Source organism: Protopterus annectens, chromosome 2.part2 (genome assembly GCF_019279795.1).
Source record: "Protopterus annectens isolate FY-2018-M chromosome 2.part2, PAN1.0, whole genome shotgun sequence".
NCBI lineage: Eukaryota > Metazoa > Chordata > Ceratodontiformes > Protopteridae > Protopterus > Protopterus annectens.
In genome coordinates this window covers 815,409,034-815,431,495 of record NC_056730.1, presented here as the reverse complement: position 1 = coordinate 815,431,495, position 22,462 = coordinate 815,409,034, and the positions used below count along the sequence as shown (strand labels likewise).

Below are 22,462 nucleotides of genomic sequence, written 5' to 3'. Positions count from 1 at the left end.
TCATGGGTCCTGACAGCATCCCTGGTTGCCTCCTGAACAGCGTAAAACACAGCCTGTCAGAACCACTTGAGGCACTGTTCATCTACAGCCTTGAAATAAGCTATGTACCAAGTGAAAGAAGGACCATCACAGTTATTCCCCTCCATAAGGGTGGACTATCAACTGACCCATGGAATTAGACCCATCAGTCTAACTATTCAATTCATGGCTTTACATATTAGACTTATCATGGAAATGATAAACAAGGTATCCATTCTTAAACTTGTTGGCCTTTTGAGAGGGTCCCCAAGGCAATGGATGAGGGTAAAATCCTGCGTACTGATTATCTTGACCTGGCCAAGGCGTCTGATATAGCACCTCAATCAGCATTGCTGGCATGCTGTCTGAGATAAGTATTCCCTATATAACTTGCTGGATTGCCAGCTGGCTCAAAGACTGGACCCAAGAAGTCAGGATCGGTTAGACCACCTCCACTAAAAGACCATTCATCAGCAGAGTACATCAGGACTCCATGCTGGGTCTGCTTCTGTTTGGCATCTACTTCTCAGAAGTCGAGGCTAATTCTCAAGGCTTCTGGCTCAACCAAGTTCACAAATGACTGTAAATTGGGAGTTATAGATTCCTCCCAAATCGTCAGCATCTTGCGAGTGGGTTTAACAGAGACAAATGACTGGTGCAAAAGCTATGGCCTGAAACTCTATGTGAAAAAATGCATTATAGTATCCTTTGGGGAAACTGTCAACCCAAGTAAACACCCGTAAGAGGTGACCCAGTAGTAAGGGATCTGGAAACATGTAGATAGCTTTGATCAACATTCAGCTAAGATTATACATTCAGCTAAGATTATAAGAAAATAATTCTATGTCACTCAGCTTATAGATAAGGGTATGGCATCCAGGTCCAAGGAAGTTTACAGTGCCACTCTACTCTGTCCTTATCAGACCTAGCATATACTCTGTCCTTATCAGACCTAGCACTGAATACAATGCCCCCTTTGGCATGTATCTAACTAGAAACTTGCAACAATTGGGACGCCCACAAATGCTTCTCACCAGGAGAATTTGGGCATGAGTACCCTGTCCTACACTGATTGCCTAAAGGCTCTGTCACTTTCAGTCTCCTACAGGCTGCTGAGAGAGGATTTTTGCCTGGTTTACAGGGCTTCCTGAGATCCAGCCCTGATATATCTGTTGCACACGTGCAAATAAAACAGCACCAGAAAAGCTAGATCCAGAGATCTGTACTAAACTTTTGACATCTGTCCATGCAGCATGTTCTGTTTGTGTGCCCCTGAGGATCCCCATACTGTGCCCTTGAGGATCCCCATACTATGGAATAGGCTGTCCATCCATGTAAAACAGAGTTCATCTCTGACCCTATTCAAATGAAACCTTGACAACTGGATGGAAAATCACTAATTTAGCCACTATGTCCTTTTATGGACAGAGGTCATCAATAAGAAAATTTTTTTATCCTAATTAATACCTTCTCCTACAAGTCCTTGGTTATCTTCCTACTAACATGCCCCCCCATAGGTGTCAGTGATACTCTGGGGCCCAACTGGTTTAGAATACACAGCTAGGCTTGCAAGGGCCCTTGTGATTGTTAGCCTAGTAAGAACCTATGAATGTGTACCTCTGTAGACAGCATTTGTGAAGATTGTAAGGCTTCTGTGAGGTGAAAGTGGGTTATGGCACACTCCTCAACAGCAGCAGGAGTATGATGCTTTACCAGCATCCTTGATTGCCTCACTGGCCCTGGACGTGTGTCAGGTTGAGCCCAGAGGATAAGGTGGTTCTAGTAGAGCTAGTGGATGAAAAGAGAAGCTGGTGGCTGTTGGAGGTCCGCTGCGGGGAAGGGTTGCATGCTGTGAAGACAGATGAAACAGTGATTACATCAGAACAGAAGCCAAAGTAGCCCCTGTTCAGAAAAGATCAAAGGGAACCAAATGCAGTGGTTTGGGCACATGTGCAAGAAAGCAGATGACTATATGGTGAAAAAAAAATTGGGAGAGACTAGAAGAAGGCAAAAGGAAACTTCCATCAAAGAGGTGAATGGATTGCATGAGAGGAGACCTGAGACAGGCATAACTGTCCAAGAAGGCAGGACAGTGGCATTGAATCAAGGGAGGTGGTGACTGTTGACGCAACACCATAACCCCATGTAGAAGAATGGGGACTGATGATGAAATATATGTATGGATGTGTTGTTAACACGTGTGTGCGTGAATAAATAATTTTACAATTTTATGAAGTATAGCAATGAAGTCCCGCAACTGAAAGAAAGGTCAGTTTCCAGTAGCTGTTCTTAGCAGAAATCATTCATTCTTGTTTTAGAATTGTGCAGTTATTGGCCACAGCAAAATGATTTGTTGCTGTCAGAGAAAATGCAATTTTTTTTTTTTTGTTTTAGTGCAAACTGTTTAGAAAGGTGCCTTTTATCAGAAGTTATGCAATACAGTAACCAATGCTAATTTATTATAACACTTACATATACATTCTAAAGGGCCAGTGTTTGCATTTAGTCACTTGCTAGGCAAAATGAGAGTCCAGGATTTATACCAGTACTACAGAATAAAGCTCTCTTGCAGCTTATAGCCTTAATTTTCTGTATTAAACTGCCATGACAGGTAGGTAAGGAAGATCCCTAAAAGTAATGACATACTCTTGAAAATGACTATCCAGTTCATCTAAATCCTTGCTGGATGTCTCTCTCTCTCAGAAACCACAAGAGAGGAAGGCTGGATGTCTCGCTCTCTCAGAAACCACAAGAGAGGAAGGGAGCATAAAAGCTTCTTGCATCCGCAAAGACTTTTAAATACCAAAAATAGAAGGGACCTCAGGCTCCTTTAAAATGTCAGTGGCTTAAACATCTTTATTCCAAAAAACATTCCTTTTTTTATGGTCGCGACTTACATTTCCATATTCATCAGGAGGTGCTTGACTGTTTGTTTAGATATGAAGGATGCCAAACTTCTACATTAAAGTGTCCTAGAATTTAAGATTTCTGTGCTTCTCTCTTGAAGCTAGTCACTAAGCTCATGTCCATTGTTGCAGCTTTCTTCAGGCTACAAGGGACTTAAGTCTTCTTATATATGGACAACTGGATTTTGTTGGCCCTTTCAGAGGATGTTTGCTCCTTTTGAAGTCAGTTTTTACTTATAGCAATTGTTTTGTTAGTGGTTATCTTAAACCACCAAAATTCACAACTTACTCCTAGACAGCTGCTCAGTTTTGAAGGTTTTTCATTAGATGCAAGAAATTGCCAGGATTTTCTTACCCTAGAAAGAGTACTAGACATCCTTTACTCAGTACACCATCTTATGTTATTTGACAATTCTGTAACTGAGAGCAACAGTATGCCGTCAGGTTTTCAGGTCTGAGGACTAATGGCAGTTTGCACTTGTATGCTGCTGCATGCCAGTTATCGTATGCAGGCCCTTCATTGGATAATTTTGTACGGTAACCCCATCACACAGCTTCCCTTCAAGCTTTCATCAAACCATCCATCACATGCTAGCATGGGTTCATAACCAGCCAGTCTGTCAGTGAGATATCCATTCATTTTTGACCCTGCCTCTGCCACTCATCAGCATGGATGCATCTGCGGTAGAGCGAGGACACTACAGTGGGTAGACACTACAAGGCACCCTCAGTAGGAGTCTCATTTGCATATCATTTGATCTAGAAATGAGAGCAGTCCTACTGTCAAGCTCCTGTTGTCCTTAAATTTGCAGGAATCGCTGCCTATGGGTATTATTTTCCCTAGTCTGGACAGACAGCATTGCATTAGCATGGTACATCAAAAAGCAAAGAGGAACATTGCTCTTTAGTGAGTTTGTAGGACGGAGGATGATACCGTCTTAGAGCTTCTTAGTAGTGTTACATGTTCAGTGAATTCACAACTTGTCAGACAAGTTTAATGTTTTCCTTCTCTTGCCTTTTTGAATGGTTCTTCAATCCAACAATAGTGCAGTATATATTCAGGAAGTGGGGCATGCCAGTTTGCAACACCAGCTATTTCAAAGTGTTGTCTGTATGATTCATTCCTTGCACCTCAGAATAGTCAGAGGAGGTTAGTTCTTTGCTAGGGATTTTCTTTGCATTCTCCATCCGTTACCCCTTAAAATGAGCACACCCAGAAATTGAAACTGCTTGAAGCACATATGATTCTTATGTAACCATATTGAAGTGTCCATTAGGAAGCACTGTCTTAAAGTTCTAAAAACTACAGGCACCACCGAGGTTTCCACAACAGAAGTTGTTGCTGAGGCAGCCCCCTGGTAACATTTGTCTGGATCGTCACATCATATAGTTGATAATCACAGAAGACTAGTCAAGCCAATAGCTGAAGACTGCGACTGCTCAGAGTAGTCACATTTTTACTTTATGAAAAGCTTGCCTCTCAGGAGACGTGCACCAATTGGTGGAAATGCTTTCTGATTTCAGCCTCATGGTGCCTTCAATATTGTTGTGCCTCTCATTACTACAAGCCTTGCTATAGCTGAGTCCTGTAATTCCATTGTCAGATGTCCTACCTGTAAGAGTCTTGTGGCCATTATTAACTGCTTTCACTGTTATCATGCCTTCATGTCTGACCACCAAAGTCATTTGAGAAATTCCTTGGGGATATTTTCTTACTGAGATACCTCATTAAGAGATTCATTGCCTCCATTGGACCGGTATTTGTTTTCCTTGGTAAGCCGAATAAAGCATCTAAGCACACTTCCACCACGTTGAAGTTTCTTTCACGGAAAACCTTATTTTTGGTTACAGTAATCTCATTTTAGGTGTATGATTTGCATTTTTTGTTCCTAAAACCTCCTTACTTGGTTTCCCATAAGGAAAGAGTTACCTAAGGTGTCGAGTCAAATCTTAATCAGTCCATTAACATACCAGGTGGTGTGTTGACAGAACAAAAGACCGCCATAAGGAAGACCAGCTGTTTATGTGCTTTGCCTCAAGATCGAGGGGAGAAGAAAGCATCTTAATGTTTCCTCTCTTGATGGTACTCCTATTGCATTTAGTTCAGCTCTGTCTCTCTGTATACCTGTTCTACCCAGATGACTCTGTTTCATGGGGGCTATGGCTACTTTCACAGATTTTTTTTTTTCCCTTAAGACCACCATAGATGATGCAGAGGTAGCTGCAGCTTGGTCAGTATTAAATACCTTTGTGAAATGCTACAAATTAGATGCAACTCCAGGCCACATTCTGTTTCTGAAGGAGTGCTTGTAAAGTACATGTCTGATTACCTAGTTGGATTAGATGAGGACACCATAGATGAGGACACCATCCTGATCGCATCTGGTAACAGAGGAGTGTTTGAAGTAACAAAGTTACTGTGTATTTACCCTAATGCCAGATAGTTAGAAGAGTCATTTGCTGTAATAAAAGTCTCTATCCCCACCACTAACCTTATCATTGCTCTGATTTCTCTTCTGGTTTCAGTTTCGTTATCTGGCTAGGTTTGCAACTTTTTCATGGTGTTAAGTTCGGAAAATGTAATTGGGAGTTGTAAGAAGAGAGTTAGCAGACTTGGAAAGTTTTACTCTCTCAGCTTGCTGGCACCAGAACATTAGTCAGCTTGCTGGAACCAGAGCATTAGTCCTTGATTATGGCAGATGAATCTTTTCTCACAGATTTAATGTTCTGATAAGTACCTATAAGTTTTGTATCTTAGAGAAGTATTTTGTTAGGTTACCCCCCCCCCCCCCGCCCCCTTCATCCTCCTTTTGTAGTCATCATTGCATCATTTTACACACTGATGCAGTTGTGTTGTTCTTTTTGCCATAGAGGCTGTTGTCATGCTGTGCTGTTTTGTACAGAAGACCAATAGGCCTCACTTTTCATGATGATGGATGAAGTCACTCAGATGAACTGAAGATGGTTTAAGCTGACACTTTCTTTATTTGAATACTGAGGTGTCAGAGTAATGCAGGTTGTGCCAGAGGCAAGACCAACACAGACAGTAGAGAGAAAATACGGATACTGCTAGGAAAAATTGGAGTGACTGGGGAACTTATGAAGGTAAGAATACTTGCAAGCTATTACTAACAGTTGAAATACTCCTGAATATTTTCTGTTAAAAGTGAGTATATGGCTCAGATGTATTTCCTGTACTTTTATGTGAATTACTCCCAGCCTGCTGGATGGAATTACAAGCTAATAAAATGTACTTGCTGAATGGTTCTACAACCAGACAGTGCCAGTCCTAACCAGTCTTTGCAAGTCTGTAACCGAACTGCTTTCTTGCATATTCGGCATTGTAGTGAATGCCTCGTTTGTTCTACAGTATCATATTGGATTAAATTCCTCTAGTGTTATTTTAAAATGTTGTCAGCACGCACGTTATGTTTTAAAGTGTCATTTGTCATGCTCGGACTGAATTAGTGACTATTTTGTTAGTGTGTTGAAACATATTTCTTCCTATCCTTTTCTAGTACATTTGTTTTACTTTTTTAACCTCCAGTAAGTGAGAGATTATGTATAGAAAGTTCTTCTGTTTGTGTATGTCTGTCTGTCTCTCTCAAACACACACACACACACACACACACACACACACACACACACACACACACACACATGCATCAACACAGTTTTCTAGATGATTTATTTTTGTCATTCTTTCAACACTTTACAAAAAGATTTTTCTTTAATATTTTATAGCCTGTTCTTATTTTATTGTGGTACTGATTATTAATTTTTCATGGCATAATAGTGCTTATGTCACACTGTTTCTGTAGTTAATATTTCAGACTTTTTGTATGCAGTTTGCTGTACTCCTTGTGATGCTCAAACTCCGCTGTGTGTTGCTGTTTTATCCCATTCTCTTTTTTCCCTGCCATGTTGTATACTGTGAAATGACAGTCATCAGAAGGTCAGTAGTATTTCTTCACATCACATGGACTCTCTCTCTATGTTGTCCATTAGCTTTTTCTTTGTCAGACCATAATTCATGTTTTTAATTCTTGAGTATATACCTGTACTAATCGGTATAATTTTTTATGTAATCTCTATTTTTTGTACTGCTTTTTCTCATTACTTCTGCTTTGTTTCTGACACCGATGGTTATAGAATAGCTTAAACTCTTTGTCACAAAGACAGAAGTCCACTGGTCTGTTAGTTTTGGTAATGTGAGTGAAAAAGAATAAATAGATCTTGAAAGTTGAGTTGTTCTGTCATTTCTTTCCCCACACAAAAAGAAAAAACAACTTTCATTGAAGTAAGGTATAAAAAATATTAGAACATGTATCTGCTTTGAGTTTTAGGTACATCACATGGAGTTTTAGTTTTCTTATCATGTTCTAAAATACATATTCAAGTTTTAGAGTATTCTTTTATAGGTTGGACATATTCTAGCTTTACCGGAATTTGTTTTGCTTAATAGGTAAATACCAGTGAAGTTTACTAGTTGCAGTGTGTGCCACGGATTAATGTAGTTTCATGTATTATTGTAACTCTGGAACTTTTTTTTCCTGGGCCTCTGCCAAAAAGGGTTCAATGCCCAGTCAGAATTTTCTGTAAACAAATGCAAATAATTTTTTTTATTGGCAGAAGCTCAATCCTCACACAGAAAACAGTCTGATATAGTGGCGTAAGGAATGTATAACACCTTGCACTTGGATATTGAAATCCTGTTTAATGAAAAAGGGTAGGATCGTGTCTATACTTTTGCACTGATTTTGTTGGTACATTACTTTTTATCATCATATGTGTATTTCATTTTTTTTGTGTGTGAGTTTTTTAAGGTTTTGGTAGTTGGTTGATTTAGAGCTTAAGTGGTGATCAGGGTATATAGTGATGCTGTTAACTTAACTTAAGCCCCTAAAATAAAATTGTGGTGATGGGTTAATTGAGTGCATCAGATTTTTTTCAAGAAGTGTGTTTTTTAACTGCCTTTAAACCTGTTCCTCTGCAGGGTGTGATAGGGGTACAGCTGGTCGTTACCATGGTGATGGCCAGCGTCATGCAGAAGATTATACCTCACTATTCTTTCGCCCGTTGGCTGCTCTGTAGTGGCAGGTAAGGGAAGTGACTTGATGCACATCTCCTGTAAAGAGTATGTGAGTTGATTTGCTTCAGCTTAAAGATGCATTGCTTCATATGCTAATTGCTGCCTGTGGTTTGCAGTTTGATTTCTTTCTCATTGTTATAGCTGCCACTTTGAACAGTTTAAGGTTTGGTTTACAAAAGAATCAATAATATGTACCAGTACTTGGGTACTTGCATATTTTCACAACCAGATTTCAAACAGGAGGCACAGGTCTTTTGCAAGTCGTACTTCTGCTGAAAAATGTAGCATAAAACACTGGACAGCCGCTGAAAGAAATGATTGCAGCAGCTGTTATACTCTTTTGTACCTTCAGATAACTTCTAACGCAGTTTGTTTCAATAATGTGAAGTAGTACCACATTGTAAGTATGAGACGAGTAGCCAACATGCCTCTACACTGTACATCTTTTCGCAGAATGTCTTGCCCTCCTATTTGTTTTGCTCCGTTCTCCTCAAAATTTGTGGTTTCCTGGCAAAAGTTAAGATTTTACAAAATCTTCACTATCGCTAATAGCAATAACCTGTCATTTTGGAAAACTAAAAACTGAAACTCCAGGACAACGACACTTTCTACAGTGGCATGCAACTGCAGAGCAACATGACACATATCTGCACAGTACTTTGTCATGAGGAAGAGCACCTTGTTTTGTTTAAAAAGTCCATTTTCAACATGCAGAAAGTGCCAGACATTCGAGGCTAACATTGTGTTGCTTGTTAACAAAACATTTATCGGATAGTTGAATGCCTTTTAACCGTGTCAAAATATTGTTTTACATTCATGACATGAAAAGTTGATAACTGTGAACCCCAAACTGGCCAAAAATATAGTCCACTCTTTTTAAATGTGCAAAGCTGCGCTTCTAAATGGAAATGATATTTTTCAGGGCAAGCCTGAAGTTATCGGCAGGAGTACGGCTTTGCAAACAGCTATTTCTCCACTTGGAAGTCTGGTTGCGATTAATACGCAAGTACCAGTTTTATTAACTTGCATTTTCTATTCCCTAGCCAAAACTGACAGAATTGTATTTATCTGGAATGGACTGCTATATTTTATGTAGTGGGGAATGTAGACTGGTAGTAACGGTTCAGTCTTTGAGTCATTACTGCAGCTTTGATACACAAGTAAACAGCAAATAAGTGAGGCATGTAGTTACAATAGTGTTTTTCAGTATTCTAGTCTCATGCATAAGAATAATGTAAGACACATGGTGGAAGCAAGGATATTAATGCCAAGGTGTAATAACTTCTTTAATTTTCCTAACACTGTGACTGGTGTCAGATGTTAACATTATTTGATTTCCTTCTCTCAAGTTTGTTTACTTTTCTCTTTCACCTAATCCTATGCATGCAAAAACCAAGGAAATTATTCTGTAATACTAGACTAGAGGAAATTACCTTAGTAACTCTGAGGGTCAGTAGTACCATGGTACCCTGGGGATAATATCCCTAGTGTAACTTAGGTGACTTGAAATAAAACCTTTGCTATAGTATACATTTGGAGCTGAAAATGATTGAAGGACATAGAATATTGATGTTATTTGCAATGCTGAGCATGACCACGTTTGCTGGTTTGCAGAAGTTATTTTCCGTAATTTACTACTTTTACCTTGCTTTTTTTATATACATCCTTTGCGATGTAACCTTCATTTTTAAAGCTGTGTGTGTGTGTGTGTGTGTGTGTGTGTGTGTGTGTGTGTCTGTCTGTCTGTCTCAAGTAGTTGATTTGATATTGTCAAACTGCTGTTCCTTTTAATGTAAGTACCAAAAGTTGGTACTAATACTTTTGCATTGCCACTGAAATTTATTTTGCTTACTGCTGTGGCCAAGACAACACTACATTTTAGTCATACAAAAGCCAGATTGATTTCTTGCATGTCTTGTATGCAAAAGTTACCAGTCAGCTTTTAATTTGTCACAAAGACAGAAGTACATTGGTCTGTTAATTTTGTAATGCGAGTGAAAAGGAGGATAGCAAATAGATCTTGAAAGCCGAGTTCTGTCATAGCTAAAGACTGAATACTTATATTATCATTCGGTATTAATTGCCCATTTTTTTTTTCGCAGTTTACAATGGTACCAGCATCCAACAGAACAAGAGCTAAGGACCCTCGCAGGAAAACAGAAAGTAAAAACTAAAAAAGAAAGGTAAGGTTTATGATGAATTTTGTCAGCAGTAATTATTCCAGAAAATAAGCACTGAGGATTCTCAAGTTGAGAGACTGTACACCAAGGCTTCTCCAAGCTTGAATCGCAAAAGCGATACTAACTTAAAAAATACACATACAAAGATTGAATTCCAGCTGATGACTTCAGTCTAGCCAGACAAGCTTCCAAGTCTAGCCAGACAAGCTTCCAAGTCTAGCCAGACAAGCTTCCAAGTCTAGCCAGACAAGCTTCCAAGTCTAGCCAGACAAGCTTCCAAGTCTAGCCAGACAAGCTTCCAAGTCTAGCCAGACAAGCTTCCAAGTCTAGCCAGACAAGCTTCCAAGTCTAGCCAGACAAGCTTCCAAGTCAATTTAAGAGAATAAATCTAGTCCTTGATCTACAATCTCATATTTTCCTGTGTCAGAAGTTGAATAAACCACTAAAGTTTTCCTTTTGGTTTTCAAAAGCTTTATTTTTGAAGAACGTCCAACATAGGTAGGTGAATGCTCTGGCAAAAATCTTTGTTTTATTTCACTTCCCCTGCAGTCAGCCCCACCCCTCACTAGTAAACATGATTTGTGGTTTCCTGTAGGGAAAGGGAAATCACACAGACTCCATGTGTCCTTGGGTATGAGCTAGCCCCCCCCCCACACACACACCTTCATTCCTTTCATTCCCTTCCTGCCTCGCTCCTTCATTGCTGAGGGTCCTAACTGGACCCTAATCACCTGCGCTGCAGTTTGGGCTCCAACTGGACCCTAATCACCTGCGCTGCAGTTTGGGCTCCATCCCTCAGCACCATGGAGTCAGGCTGGTAGTTAAAACAAAAACTGCAATCTGGTTAGCTACTGTTACCTCATTTGACATTTCCCACAGATAGTCCTCACTAACACTGCAGAAAATTTGTTCTGGGCTGCAGGATCCGGTATCACTTTGCTGTGGCATGTCTGAGTATAGCTTGTGTATGACAAGTGCATGTTGCCAACTTTCCTAAATTAAATAATTCAGAACTTTTTCCTCTTTGACATTGAAGTTACGTTGCATCTGGAAGGTTATGGAGAATAAGTAGAATCTTCTCAACTGTTGGCTTTCAGCTTTCACTGTGACCCCCAACTCTGTTGTAGTTGTGGTTGTTTTGAAGCAGGTAGCAGAAGCAAAAGAACCATGAAGCTTGAAGAAAGTAATTTCTGAGGAACTTCTTGAGCAGTTGCCCTTCAAGAGGCTCAGATCTGGCAGAAATGGAAAAACCCAAGGTCTGATGAGCAGCAGAATTTCTGAGCTGTTGCCTGACTGTTCAGTCTGGAGCCAGCCCAGGGCCATCAGTTACCAAGGACAGGCAAAGTAGGATAATATATTCAGAGGGTACAGTTTATAGTTCCACAAGTCTAATCTGTACCCTTGACTTATGTCTTACCTTATCAGAAATTGGCAGTAAAATAGCAGGATGTTCATCATTCCTGCTGCTTGCAGTATTTTTTAGGCTATAGGGGGTTTGTGTCTTGCCCAAAGCATAATAACTGGCCAACTTCCAAAAGCTTTGGATCCCTCCCACAGTTCTACTTTGCTGATTGGGAAGCCATGAAAAAGGGAAAATCACAGTGAGAGTGAAAAATCTTCAGTACTTTCTGCCACCTGAAGAAGTAGACTGCTCATCATTCTCTGTTGCAGCATGGATTCTTACCCCACTCCTGCTGGTCTGACTTCCTTAGTTCTTAGAAAAAAAGAGCAACTTGCCTGTGAGTCCTTGCAGTCTACACAGGCTCAGTCTGGACCTCACCTGAGAGTGAGTGAACCTGTAGTGTCCATTTATTGTTTCTCAGACCACTCATTTACCTCTCCAGCTTTCTCTGGTGTAGTCCTTTTAGCCACCATGAACCAGTGGTCAGCCACATCCTCTTTGGCTGTTTCCAATGTCTTAGTCTGGGAATGAGGGAACCATCTGTAGTAGGATGCTTAAATTTCTCATACCGGGAGAAGGGACCTCCTTGAAGTGGCACAGATTTCTCACCTAGTCAGATACAGAAGATACCTGTTCTTCTTCTTCATTCGGCTGCTCCCGTTAGGGGTCACCACAGCGGATCATCTGTTTCCATTTCTTCCTGTCACTGCATCTTGCTCTGTCACACCAACCACCTGCATGTCCTCTCTCACCACATCCATAAACCTTATCTTAGGCCTTCCTCTTTTCCTGTTACCTGGCAGCTTCATCCTTAGCATCTTTTTCCCAATATACTCTGCATCCGTCCTCAGCAAATGACCAAACCAACGTAATCTTGCCTCTCTGGCTTTGTCTCCAAACCTTCCAACCTGGGCTGACCCTCAAATATACTTATTTCTAATCCTGTCTACCCTTGTCACACTCTTTGCAAATCTTAACATTTTTAAGTCTGTCACGTCCAGCTCTGACTCCTGCCTTTTTGTCAGTGCCACTGTCTCCAACCCATATAACATAGCTGGTCTCACTACCCTCTTGTTGACCTTCCCTTTCACTCTTACTGGTACTCGTCTGTCACAAATCCCTCCTAACACTCTTCTCCACCCACTCCATCCTGCCTGTACTCTCTTCTTTACCTTTCTTCCACACTAGCCATTGCTCGGAACTGTTGAGCCTAAGTATTTAAACTCATCCACCTTCACCACCTCTACTCACTGCATCCTTGCCATTCTTCTATCCTCCCTCTCATTCACACACATATATTCTGTCTTAGTCGTGCTGACCTTCATTCCTCTTCTCTCTAGAGTCTAGAGCATATCTCCACCTCTCCAGGGTCTCCTCCACCTGTTCCCTAATCTCACTACAGATCACAATGCCATCTGCAAGCATCATAGTCCATGGGGACTCCTGTCTGATCTCGTCTGTCACCCTGTCCATCACCATTGCAAATAAGAAAGGGATCAGAGCTGGTCCTGATGTAATCCCACCTCCACCTTAAATGCATCTGTCACTCCCACCGCAGACCTCACCGCTGTCACACTACCCTCGTACATATCCTGTACCACTCTTTTACATACTTCTCTGACACTCCCTACAGATGGTCAAAAGTGGATTTACCTCATTCTATGCCTATTCTTCCTGTAGTGTCAGTCTTGGAGGAAGTATATCATGTTGCTCATAACAGACCTGATTTACAATCCACAGACCCATGAAAACAGATGGGTAACAGGCTACTCTGACCATTCAAGCCTTACCCTATAGTAATAGAGAGGGAGGTTTTGATACAGATTTTATATTTATTTATTTTGTTTTACTTTTCCGCTTTGAACATATAGAATTCTTAACTACGAGTCCCATATGTGGAAGTTCCAGGTCTTTCTCTAGCTTATTGTTTTTTGATATGGCTCTAGTGGCTAAACATGCCTTGTCTGGAGCCTATGCTTCTGTTTGAGGAGGCCTGCCTGGTTTTGAATTTGGATTTAGAGAAAAAGGTTTTATGTGACCCATCCGCTACTTGGGTCCACAAACAATTTAAAAAAGGGGATGGGGGTGCTAAAAATGCTTCACAAATCCCTAAACTAAATCTCCCTCTTTCAGCAAATTTTACAGATCCTCGTTCATGACTAAGAAATAAAGATGGCAGGAAGGGAGTAATAACTAACAGGAACCTTTCTAATTAAGAGATGGTGTACAAGTTTAGGCTTTGTTCATAGGTTCATACTAGGCTATCTGCCCTAGGGCATTTATAAGCCTAGCCAGAATGTGTTTGGCTTTCGCCACCCATTTTAAATTTATTTTGCTATGCCCTTTTTCGAGGTTAGTATACTGTGCCTCTGTCTAACAGTGACACAGAAGTGATACCCGGGGTAAACCTACGATCTCCCATCCACTCATCAAGATTCCTCTTGAAGAGAGTCGAGGGACTCTGCCTAACCTGGACTGGGATTTTATTCCAGAGTGAAGGGAGCCTCTAGGTTATGAATCTGTCCCTCCAGCATGTCCTATTTATTTCAGTGCTGAGGTTCAAGTCTCGAGCGTAGCTCGATGGGATTTGGATTTTCTGAGGTGCAGCATGTCCATTAATTCCGGGTTGGACATGGCTTTATACGTCAGGCACAGATCGCCTCTGAACAGGTGGTATGCCACTGAGTAGAGCTGGAGTTTCTTTAACCGGGCAGCATATGGCATCTGTTTGAGCCCTTTGATCCTCTTGGTGAGGTACTTTTGGGGTATTTCCAGTTGCTGCAGGTGTCTGGTAAGGTACATCCCAAAAGGGGCATTGTACTCAATTATGGGCCTGATGAGGGATGAGTAAAGAGGCACGATGACCTCCCCTGATCTAGATGTGAATCCCTTCATGATTAGATGGGCACTTTGGCCACGTGGTTGTCAAATGAGAGATTGCTATCAACTTGGGTCCCCAGGTCCCAAATTACTTCTTCTGTACTTAATGGATTACCACCTATGTGGTAATTTGTGGGAACTTTGTTTTTGCCAAAGGGGATGACTATACACTTTTTGGCATTTAGCTTGAGGCCATGACTCTGGCACCAGTTGTCTGTTTCTATGAGGCCCTTTTGGAGGATGCTTGTGTCGGCTGGAGAGTCGATTATGGCGTCCATTTTGCAGTCATCTGCGAACTTGGTCAGCCACAGTCCTTCCGTGTTGGCCTGTACCTCCGAGAAATATATAGCGAACAAGAGAGGTCCCAGGACTGAGCCTTGTGGGACACCACTTGTAACTGGTTTGGAGTCTGACATGGCTCCAGCAATTCTAATCATGTGGGTTCTGTCCTTCAGCCAGTTTGCAATCCATCTAGTGACATAGGGGTTTATATTAAAGCTGGTGAGCTTATCTATAATGCCCGAGTGGGGTATTGTATCGAAGGCTTTTGCGAGGTAGGCTGTGTGGACCACCTTCCCCTCGTCAATGGCCTTGGTGACTGTTTCAAAGAAATCAACCAGGTTTAAGAGGCAGGATCTGCCCTTAACCAAGCCGAACTGGGTAGGATCCAGTGTCTGTAGGTCCCCAATATCTTTATTTATGAGGTCCATGATGATCCTTTCCATAGCTTTGCAGACCAAGCTAGTCAGGCTTATGTCCCTTTCTTCCACATGCCCTCCTGCCTTAGTCTTTCAAAACCTGTCCCTACTCCTAGCTGTGTACAGTCCTGTTTGGCAAAAGATTGTGACCTGAATAATTATGGGGCTTAAAGGTATCTCAAGAGGGCTACAACTGGCACTAGAAACAAAAACCTCCTCTCTGGGGGAGTTCCTCAGCACCATCCTAACCAGTAAGAATTTTTTCCTCCTGTTTAAACAAAAACCTCCTCTCTGGGGGAGTTCCTCAGCACCATCCTAACCAGTAAGAATTTTTTCCTCATGTTTTTCACTTTGCTCACCCTAGGAGTCCTAAAACCAATGTCATTTTTCAAGAAGTAAAGGCTTCTATTCCATAATGCTTCTGGTATCAGAGTGAACCTTTTTGGAGACCAATTTTATGTCTTCCTTCCTATTTCAGTGTGGAGAAGTATCAATATCAAACCCATCAGACTCCCCAGGGAAGCTCTATGGTAGCATGAGGCCTAGAATATCTCTGAATGTGGGTGTCTGGGTCATATGATCAGTTCTCTACCTTACCTTTTGGGTTATTTTGCTACTTCAGGTCTGTTTGCAAGTGTCTTTCTACAGTCATTGTTTTTAATAGATTGAATGACATTCATTCTTTTCCTCTTTGAGTGACTTGCTTACCTTTGCAGTCTTCTCCCATAGCTCAAGAGCCCTTGACATTGGTCAGAAGCGTTGGGTTTCACCAAATATTTAGAAATCTGCCTTGACTTCACACTGGATTGTCTTTCAAGGATGCCTTATAAACACTCCATATCAAAAGGCTTCAGCCAGAGAGTTTCTCAGGACTACGGGGGTTATGGCATCCATGACTCTCATAATTCTTGTCACCAGGTTGTACGTGAGAAAGGTTCTATAGTATCTGTATAAAAAACATGGACCCATCACTTACATCCTGTAGGTTTTCATATATATATCTTGTGCTTTGTATAAATGAAATTGCACTGGTGATGACTGCAAATAATAATGTAAACAATTTTACATCTCTCCCCTTTTTTACCCCAACCTCTAAGTCGATCAGTGACCTCAGAATTTCTTTTGGGGGCAGTTTCTATGAGGGAAAGGTGCAAGGCCTGTGGGATTCTTTAGACTGACCTAAAGCACATCATTTTCTAACATTTCTATAAAACCACTGTGATGTGATGCATCACAAAGCTGGGGGGGGGGGGCACAAGGTTGCATCTTGTATACAAACTGGCTATGTCACTTGGGAGTTAGCTCTTTAACATTCCTTAACCCCCCCCCCCAAGTATATTACTTTCCACCAGAGAAAAACATATTGACAGACAAACTGAGCAAAGTCAGATCTGACCCTCATGAATGTAGTTTGAATAAGGGAGTCTTGCATTTATTTATCCAGTTCTGGAGAACAATTCCAAGAGATCTGTTTGCTTTCTTTAAAAACAGACAATATAATTGTTTTCAATTCTCTTGCAAGGGAGCCAATAATTCCTGAGCCAGAAAGGGGTCACTGCCTTCAGAATCTTCAGAATGACTCTGCATGTCAGTGGAATGGGTAGGATGCATAGTTAAATATTCTCCCTTTTTATGGAGTTGGCCAAGGGCTGTTACCACAAGCTTCCTCATTATCTTCATATACTCCCACAAGACACTGGATATTTAATGCACCCCAATCTCTGACATCTTAAGTTATTTGCCTGGATTCTTATAACTTTTTAGGCACCTCTATTTTGAGGACATTCAGCAAGTAGTAAAGGAGGCAAGAAATCTTGCTACTAGAAAATCTTATCGATATGTCGAAGACAGTTTCTAGTTGGTGCCAACTAAATAACCAGGGCCCTATCTGTGATTGCACCACTGGTTTTCAAATATTTGTGTATGTTACTAGCTTTTTGTCTTTGCACTAGTTTGTCAAGGTACATCTTGCTGCCACTTCAGCATGTCTGCCAATGGAACCTCCTCTTTCCTCAAAGTTTTCTAAGTAAAACGGTTTCTGATAGGTGATTGCAGGTTCCTCCATCTGGATCGTAACTTTTTCTGGGGGGGGCAACCACATTTCCATTTGAACTCGGACATCATGCAGATTTGAGTCATTACATGGAAAATTGTTACATTTGCTCTGACGTCTGCTAAAAGAGAATCTGAGTTGTAAGCTCCCTTGGGTAAACAGCGTCTGGTCTGTTTTTTGGGATAGGGTATCCATAAGAACAAATCTCTCATTCATGCCCAAAGTTGTTTGTTTCTTTGATTCAGGACACCAGTCTCTCTCTGTTCTATCCTAATCCTCAGAAACATGGAGAAAGAATTTCATGTATAGGCAGTTTAGGTACTATCGTGACAGAATCCAGTCTTTTAAGAATTAAATAGTTGATTGGTTGGTTGGCTTTTATAATGTTGGGATTAATTATTCATTTGCTTCGTATCTATAAGAGCAAATTTAAATCTGTTAAACCTGTAATTAGTACAGTGAGAAGGTGGACTATTGAGGCAAAGCTGAAGCTGTAAGCCTGCTTTGATTGTACAGATTGGAGTGTCTTTGAAGATTCTGCTGGTAACTTGCATGATCTGGCAGACACAGTAACATCTTGTCAGATTCTGTGAAGATATGTGTCTCTCACTAAGACTTCATTAAAATTTAATGACAACAAACCCTGGTTTACTGCTAAACTTAAGCAGCTTCGTCAAGCCAAGGAAGATGCCTATAGAATAGGGTTACCACCTGTCCCACTTTGCAAGAGGCAGTCCCTCTTTGGGCAGTTGTGTCCTGCGGCAAACTTGAAAAAATCTTCTAAAAATTCAAAAAACAAACTGGTGAAAAAAACACCCTTGCAGGCCCAGCGCCTTTAAACTCCTGGATTCAGATAGATGTGTGCAAAGTTCTTTATAATCCACAGGTTATGTTGTAAAAAGGAACGCCAATAAACGAAAAAAACAAATTGAAATTTTATTAAGCTTAAAAACAAGCTTTTCGTCGGCGCTGTGCACCAACTTCCTCAGAAAAACAAACTGCACCACACATTTGTCTCACTATAAATACATCACTACTCCACTCAAATGCACCCCCTAGCGGCTCCCCTTTAAAAAGCACATAATTACACTTTGAAATTTTTTAACTAAGAAGCGGCCAAAATGTTCAACAATTTGGTATCTACTGCTCATACCTGCCATCAATGCTGGTAAACCTATGATGCTCCAAATATTGAATTTAAAGCCACCATAAATACATATAAATACAAATCAAATGTGTCAATAGCCACAAGAAAAATTATGATGCATTTTAAAAATAAGTATAAAAGTGGAAAGAAAATTTCCACAAGTATTAATATAAACAATAAATAGTGAACACAGAAGTGAAATAAAAAATGGTAAAATCCAAGAATATGAAATTTCCACAAGTATTAATATAAACAATAAATAGTGAACACAGAAGTAAAATAAAAAATGGTAAAACCCAAGAATATGTTCCCAGATGGCATTAAGTCACTCCAGGGGGCTTCACCTCACTAGGCTTCTCAATTTGAGAAAGCAACTGATGGAAAGCATACTGTTAAGTCCAGGTAAATGGTAAGCTTCCAACTTAAGTTGCCACATCAACTCCTTGCATCCAAGTCTTAAAGAATTGGGCCCCCCATAAACTCTTGGTTTAGCTGATCGATGACTGTAAATGAAAATTCGTGACCTGGATTATCTAATATATGTTTGGCCAGAGCGTTGTCGACCTTCCCCTTCCTGATGGCATATAAGTGCTCGTATACTCGTTCCTGTAGTTTCCTGTCAGTCTTGCCGATGTAGAAATCTGGGCAGACCGAACACTGGGCTAAATATACCACCCGATTAATGGCACAATTGAATTTTCCTTGTATGAGATATTTCTTATCCCTGATGGAAAAAGCTGAACTTGCTTTAATGTATCTGCAGTACCTGCACATGTTACATTTGAACATCCCAGATCTGGGGGAGGCACCAGCAACTTTGGACTCCAGGATGTTTTTGATGTTAAGGCCCCTCCTGAAAGTAACCTTAGGGGGCGATAATAGTCCAAATGCTCCTACTGACTTGGTGGTTAATAAGCGCCAATTTTTCTTTATAATGGACACAATGTCCATTGTATCCAAGTTGAATGAAATTACAAAAGAACAATTGAAAGTATCAGACTCACTGGCAAAGCGAGGTAAACATAAAGACCCATCCTCCATATTCCCCAAAATCGGGCGGAAGTGGCCATTGGCCCTCTTCCCCTGCACTTCCAAACTCAATTCTGCAACAAAATCGGCGGGGTACCCTCTGCTGACGAGCATGCCAAAGATGAACTTGCACTCCTTGTGAAATGTCTTGTCTTCTGATGTCATACGGGCTGCTCGAACAAATTGGCCTTTCACGATAGCCCTCTTTTGGTGTAATGGGTGTTTGCTGTCAAAATGTAGATAAGAATTAGAGAAAGTCTGCTTCCGATGTATGCTGGCCACGAAGCGATTTAGGCTCCTATCTTTCTCTAGTTCCACGTCCAAGTAAGTAATCTAGTCAATGGCAAACTCAGATGTGAATTTCAAAAATTCTGTGGAGCCGTTAAATAAACAACACCAAGTTATAAACATCATCTAGAGTACCATTGAAGATGACAAAAATGTCATCCAAAAACCTAGTGTATAATGCTACTGTCACTTGGACCAAAGAATTAGATAAAACAAACACCCTCTCCCAGTGGGCCACAACTAAATTGGCCACACTGGCTCCACAGGCGATCCTATAGGGACCCCAATCATTTGCTGGAACCACCGGTTATTGAATGTAAAGATGTTGCTGGTAAGAATAACCTCCAATAGTTCGCTGACCATCGTAACTTCTTCTGCAGGAGCATGGTGAAAAACCATTTCCAATTGGATCCACTCAACTGCCTCCAAATGGGGGATAGATGAGTACAGGTCAACAACATCAATGGTCAAGAGAATACAATCGGCATTAAATGGAACAGAACCCACTTTTTCCAAAAATGCCCAAGAATCTTTTGAAATGTATTGAACTCTGTCCATATACTACTTGAGAATCTCGTCCACCACCTTGGCCGCTGCATACGTAATGCTTCCTCTGGCACTGACCAGTTGCCGCATAGGTGGATCATAGATGTTCTTGTGTATCTTAGGGTTCCCAAACAAGACTGGAATTTTTTAAGTGATGCCACAGAAACAAAATTATATACATCCACATCAATAACGCCATTGATGAACATTTCCTCAAAATGACCGGATGTGGCACAAGCTAAGATTCAATTCATTCTTAGAAACCTCCTGGTAAGTATCAGAAGATAGGATAGCCAACATCCTGTCATTGTAGTCATTCATATCCATAGCCATCAATCCCCCTCCCTTGTCAGGTTGCATAAGTCTAACTGATGCAAACCTGAGTGCCTCTAACAAGGCCCTCTCCTCCTTAGTAATATTAAAATGAGCCTGGCGCCTTGAATTGAGGAGGTGGCGGATGTCAAGATCACACAATTGTTCGAAAATTCCGACAGCTGGGAGTAATGGCGGATTAAAAGTACTTTGTATGTGCTAAGGGTTCTTGCGTTTTTGGGAATCACCCAACAACAGTGACAGGTTCAACTTTCTCACAAAAAGTTTCAGGTCCAATATAGTCCTCCCAACACCAGCTCTACAGGAGGGTACAAAAGTTAATCCTTTAGCCAAAACAGCCACCAAAGGTTGAGAAAAAACAAACTGTGAAAAATTGTAAATTTTAAAGTCTTTACCCGTATTGTAAAGTATTTCCAAAGGTTGCGTTTGGGATACTAAAGGAGTAGCTAGACCATGATCTCTCAGTTCCTCCTGGTTTTGTATTTGTTCCTCATCATCTGACCCGACTGTGGCTGGGGGGATGAGGCTCAGACTTGAAAATTTTTGTCATAGTTGTCAAGAGTCTGCTCTTCCTGGCTCGCACCTGACCCAATACTCCTAACACATTCTGTTGAAATTCTCTGGTTTGTTCGCCTCAATGGGGATCCATTCTCCGGTTCATGGGGGTGCATAGGTTGGCCATTGGTCTCGGGGCCAGATAGTAACCCCATGGTGGTTCTGCTATTCCCTAGAAAATTCCCTTGAGATTTATGGGGTTTGGGGTAGGCTACCCCATCTTTATAGGCGTTTATGTCCCTCTGGAGTTTCTTTACTTTAGTTATAGTGGTCTTGGAAATGTGTTGGTCGATACTGGTAAAGACTCTTTTTTTGTATTCATAACGATATCTGAAAAAATGAGTATCTGATTTAATTTCCTCATCTAAGTTGGAAAGTTCCATGGTTAATTGATTAATAACTTCCTGATAGTGGGCGCAGATTAAGTTGATCAATTTATTCCCATGTCTATCAAAAAGTGCCAAGAGGTCAAGGTGGAATTTCGACCCATCTTCCAAACCTGTAGGGTATTGCCATGTGCGAAGCCCCTTCGGAACAATCTTCGCATGTCGGCATTCCCCAAAGTAGGATACCTCAAGTTGTAACTTCCTTAACCTCGGTAATTTGTGGTCGAAATTGTTGAGCTTAGTAGGTAAATCAGACAATCCTTCAGTTTGAATATCAGTATTGCCGATGTCTTACCCAGTAGGAAAACTGAAGGGGCGATTCAACCAATTGTTCAAGTTTAATTCAACATAGCCCCTCCTCGGTGCCTCCATTTCACAGAGAATAGCTGGAGAGGCTCCAATATTCTCACCTGAACTTGTATGGCCTCGCAAAATGCCCTTAGGCTTACTGCTGCTATCGGTATTATGTAAAGCTTGGTTGCCGATGGTAACAACTCTCAAGTCAGTTCCGGTTCCACTAGTCGGTAACAAAGCTGGAGTTTCCGTCGATAATCCACTGGAGGGGCGCACCATTGGACTCAAAGAACCGCTTTGTGAAAGCCCATCAATTCGCTGTGAAAGATGATCCACTTTCTCAGTTAGGAGGTTAATAAGTATAGTTAAGTCGCCTGAGTCTGAAGTGCCACTGGCTTCCTGCATGGTGGAAGACATAAACCTTCTAAAAATTAAAAAAAACAAACTGGTGAAAAAAACACCCTTGCAGGCCCAGCGCCTTTAAACTCCTGGATTCAGATAGATGTGTGCAAAGTTCTTTATAATCCACAGGTTATGTTGTAAACAAGAACGCCAATAAACGAAAAAAACAAATTGAAATTTTATTAAGCTTAAAAACAAGCTTTTCGTCAGCACTCTGCACCAACTTCCTCAGAAAAACAAACTGCACCACACA

General features: G+C 41.0%; 1 protein-coding gene across 2 annotated transcripts in view; it reads left to right on the top strand.

Moving 5' to 3' along the window:
• The window catches only part of TMEM161B (transmembrane protein 161B), an 885,867-nt gene that overhangs the window by 23,968 nt on the left and 839,437 nt on the right, over positions 1-22,462 (top strand). For both annotated transcript variants that reach the window (XM_044064157.1, XM_044064156.1), the window contains exons 2-3: positions 7,921-8,024; positions 10,119-10,199. In XM_044064157.1, coding sequence (XP_043920092.1) covers positions 7,921-8,024; positions 10,119-10,199 — 185 coding nt within the window. The remainder of the gene's footprint in view (positions 1-7,920; positions 8,025-10,118; positions 10,200-22,462) is intronic.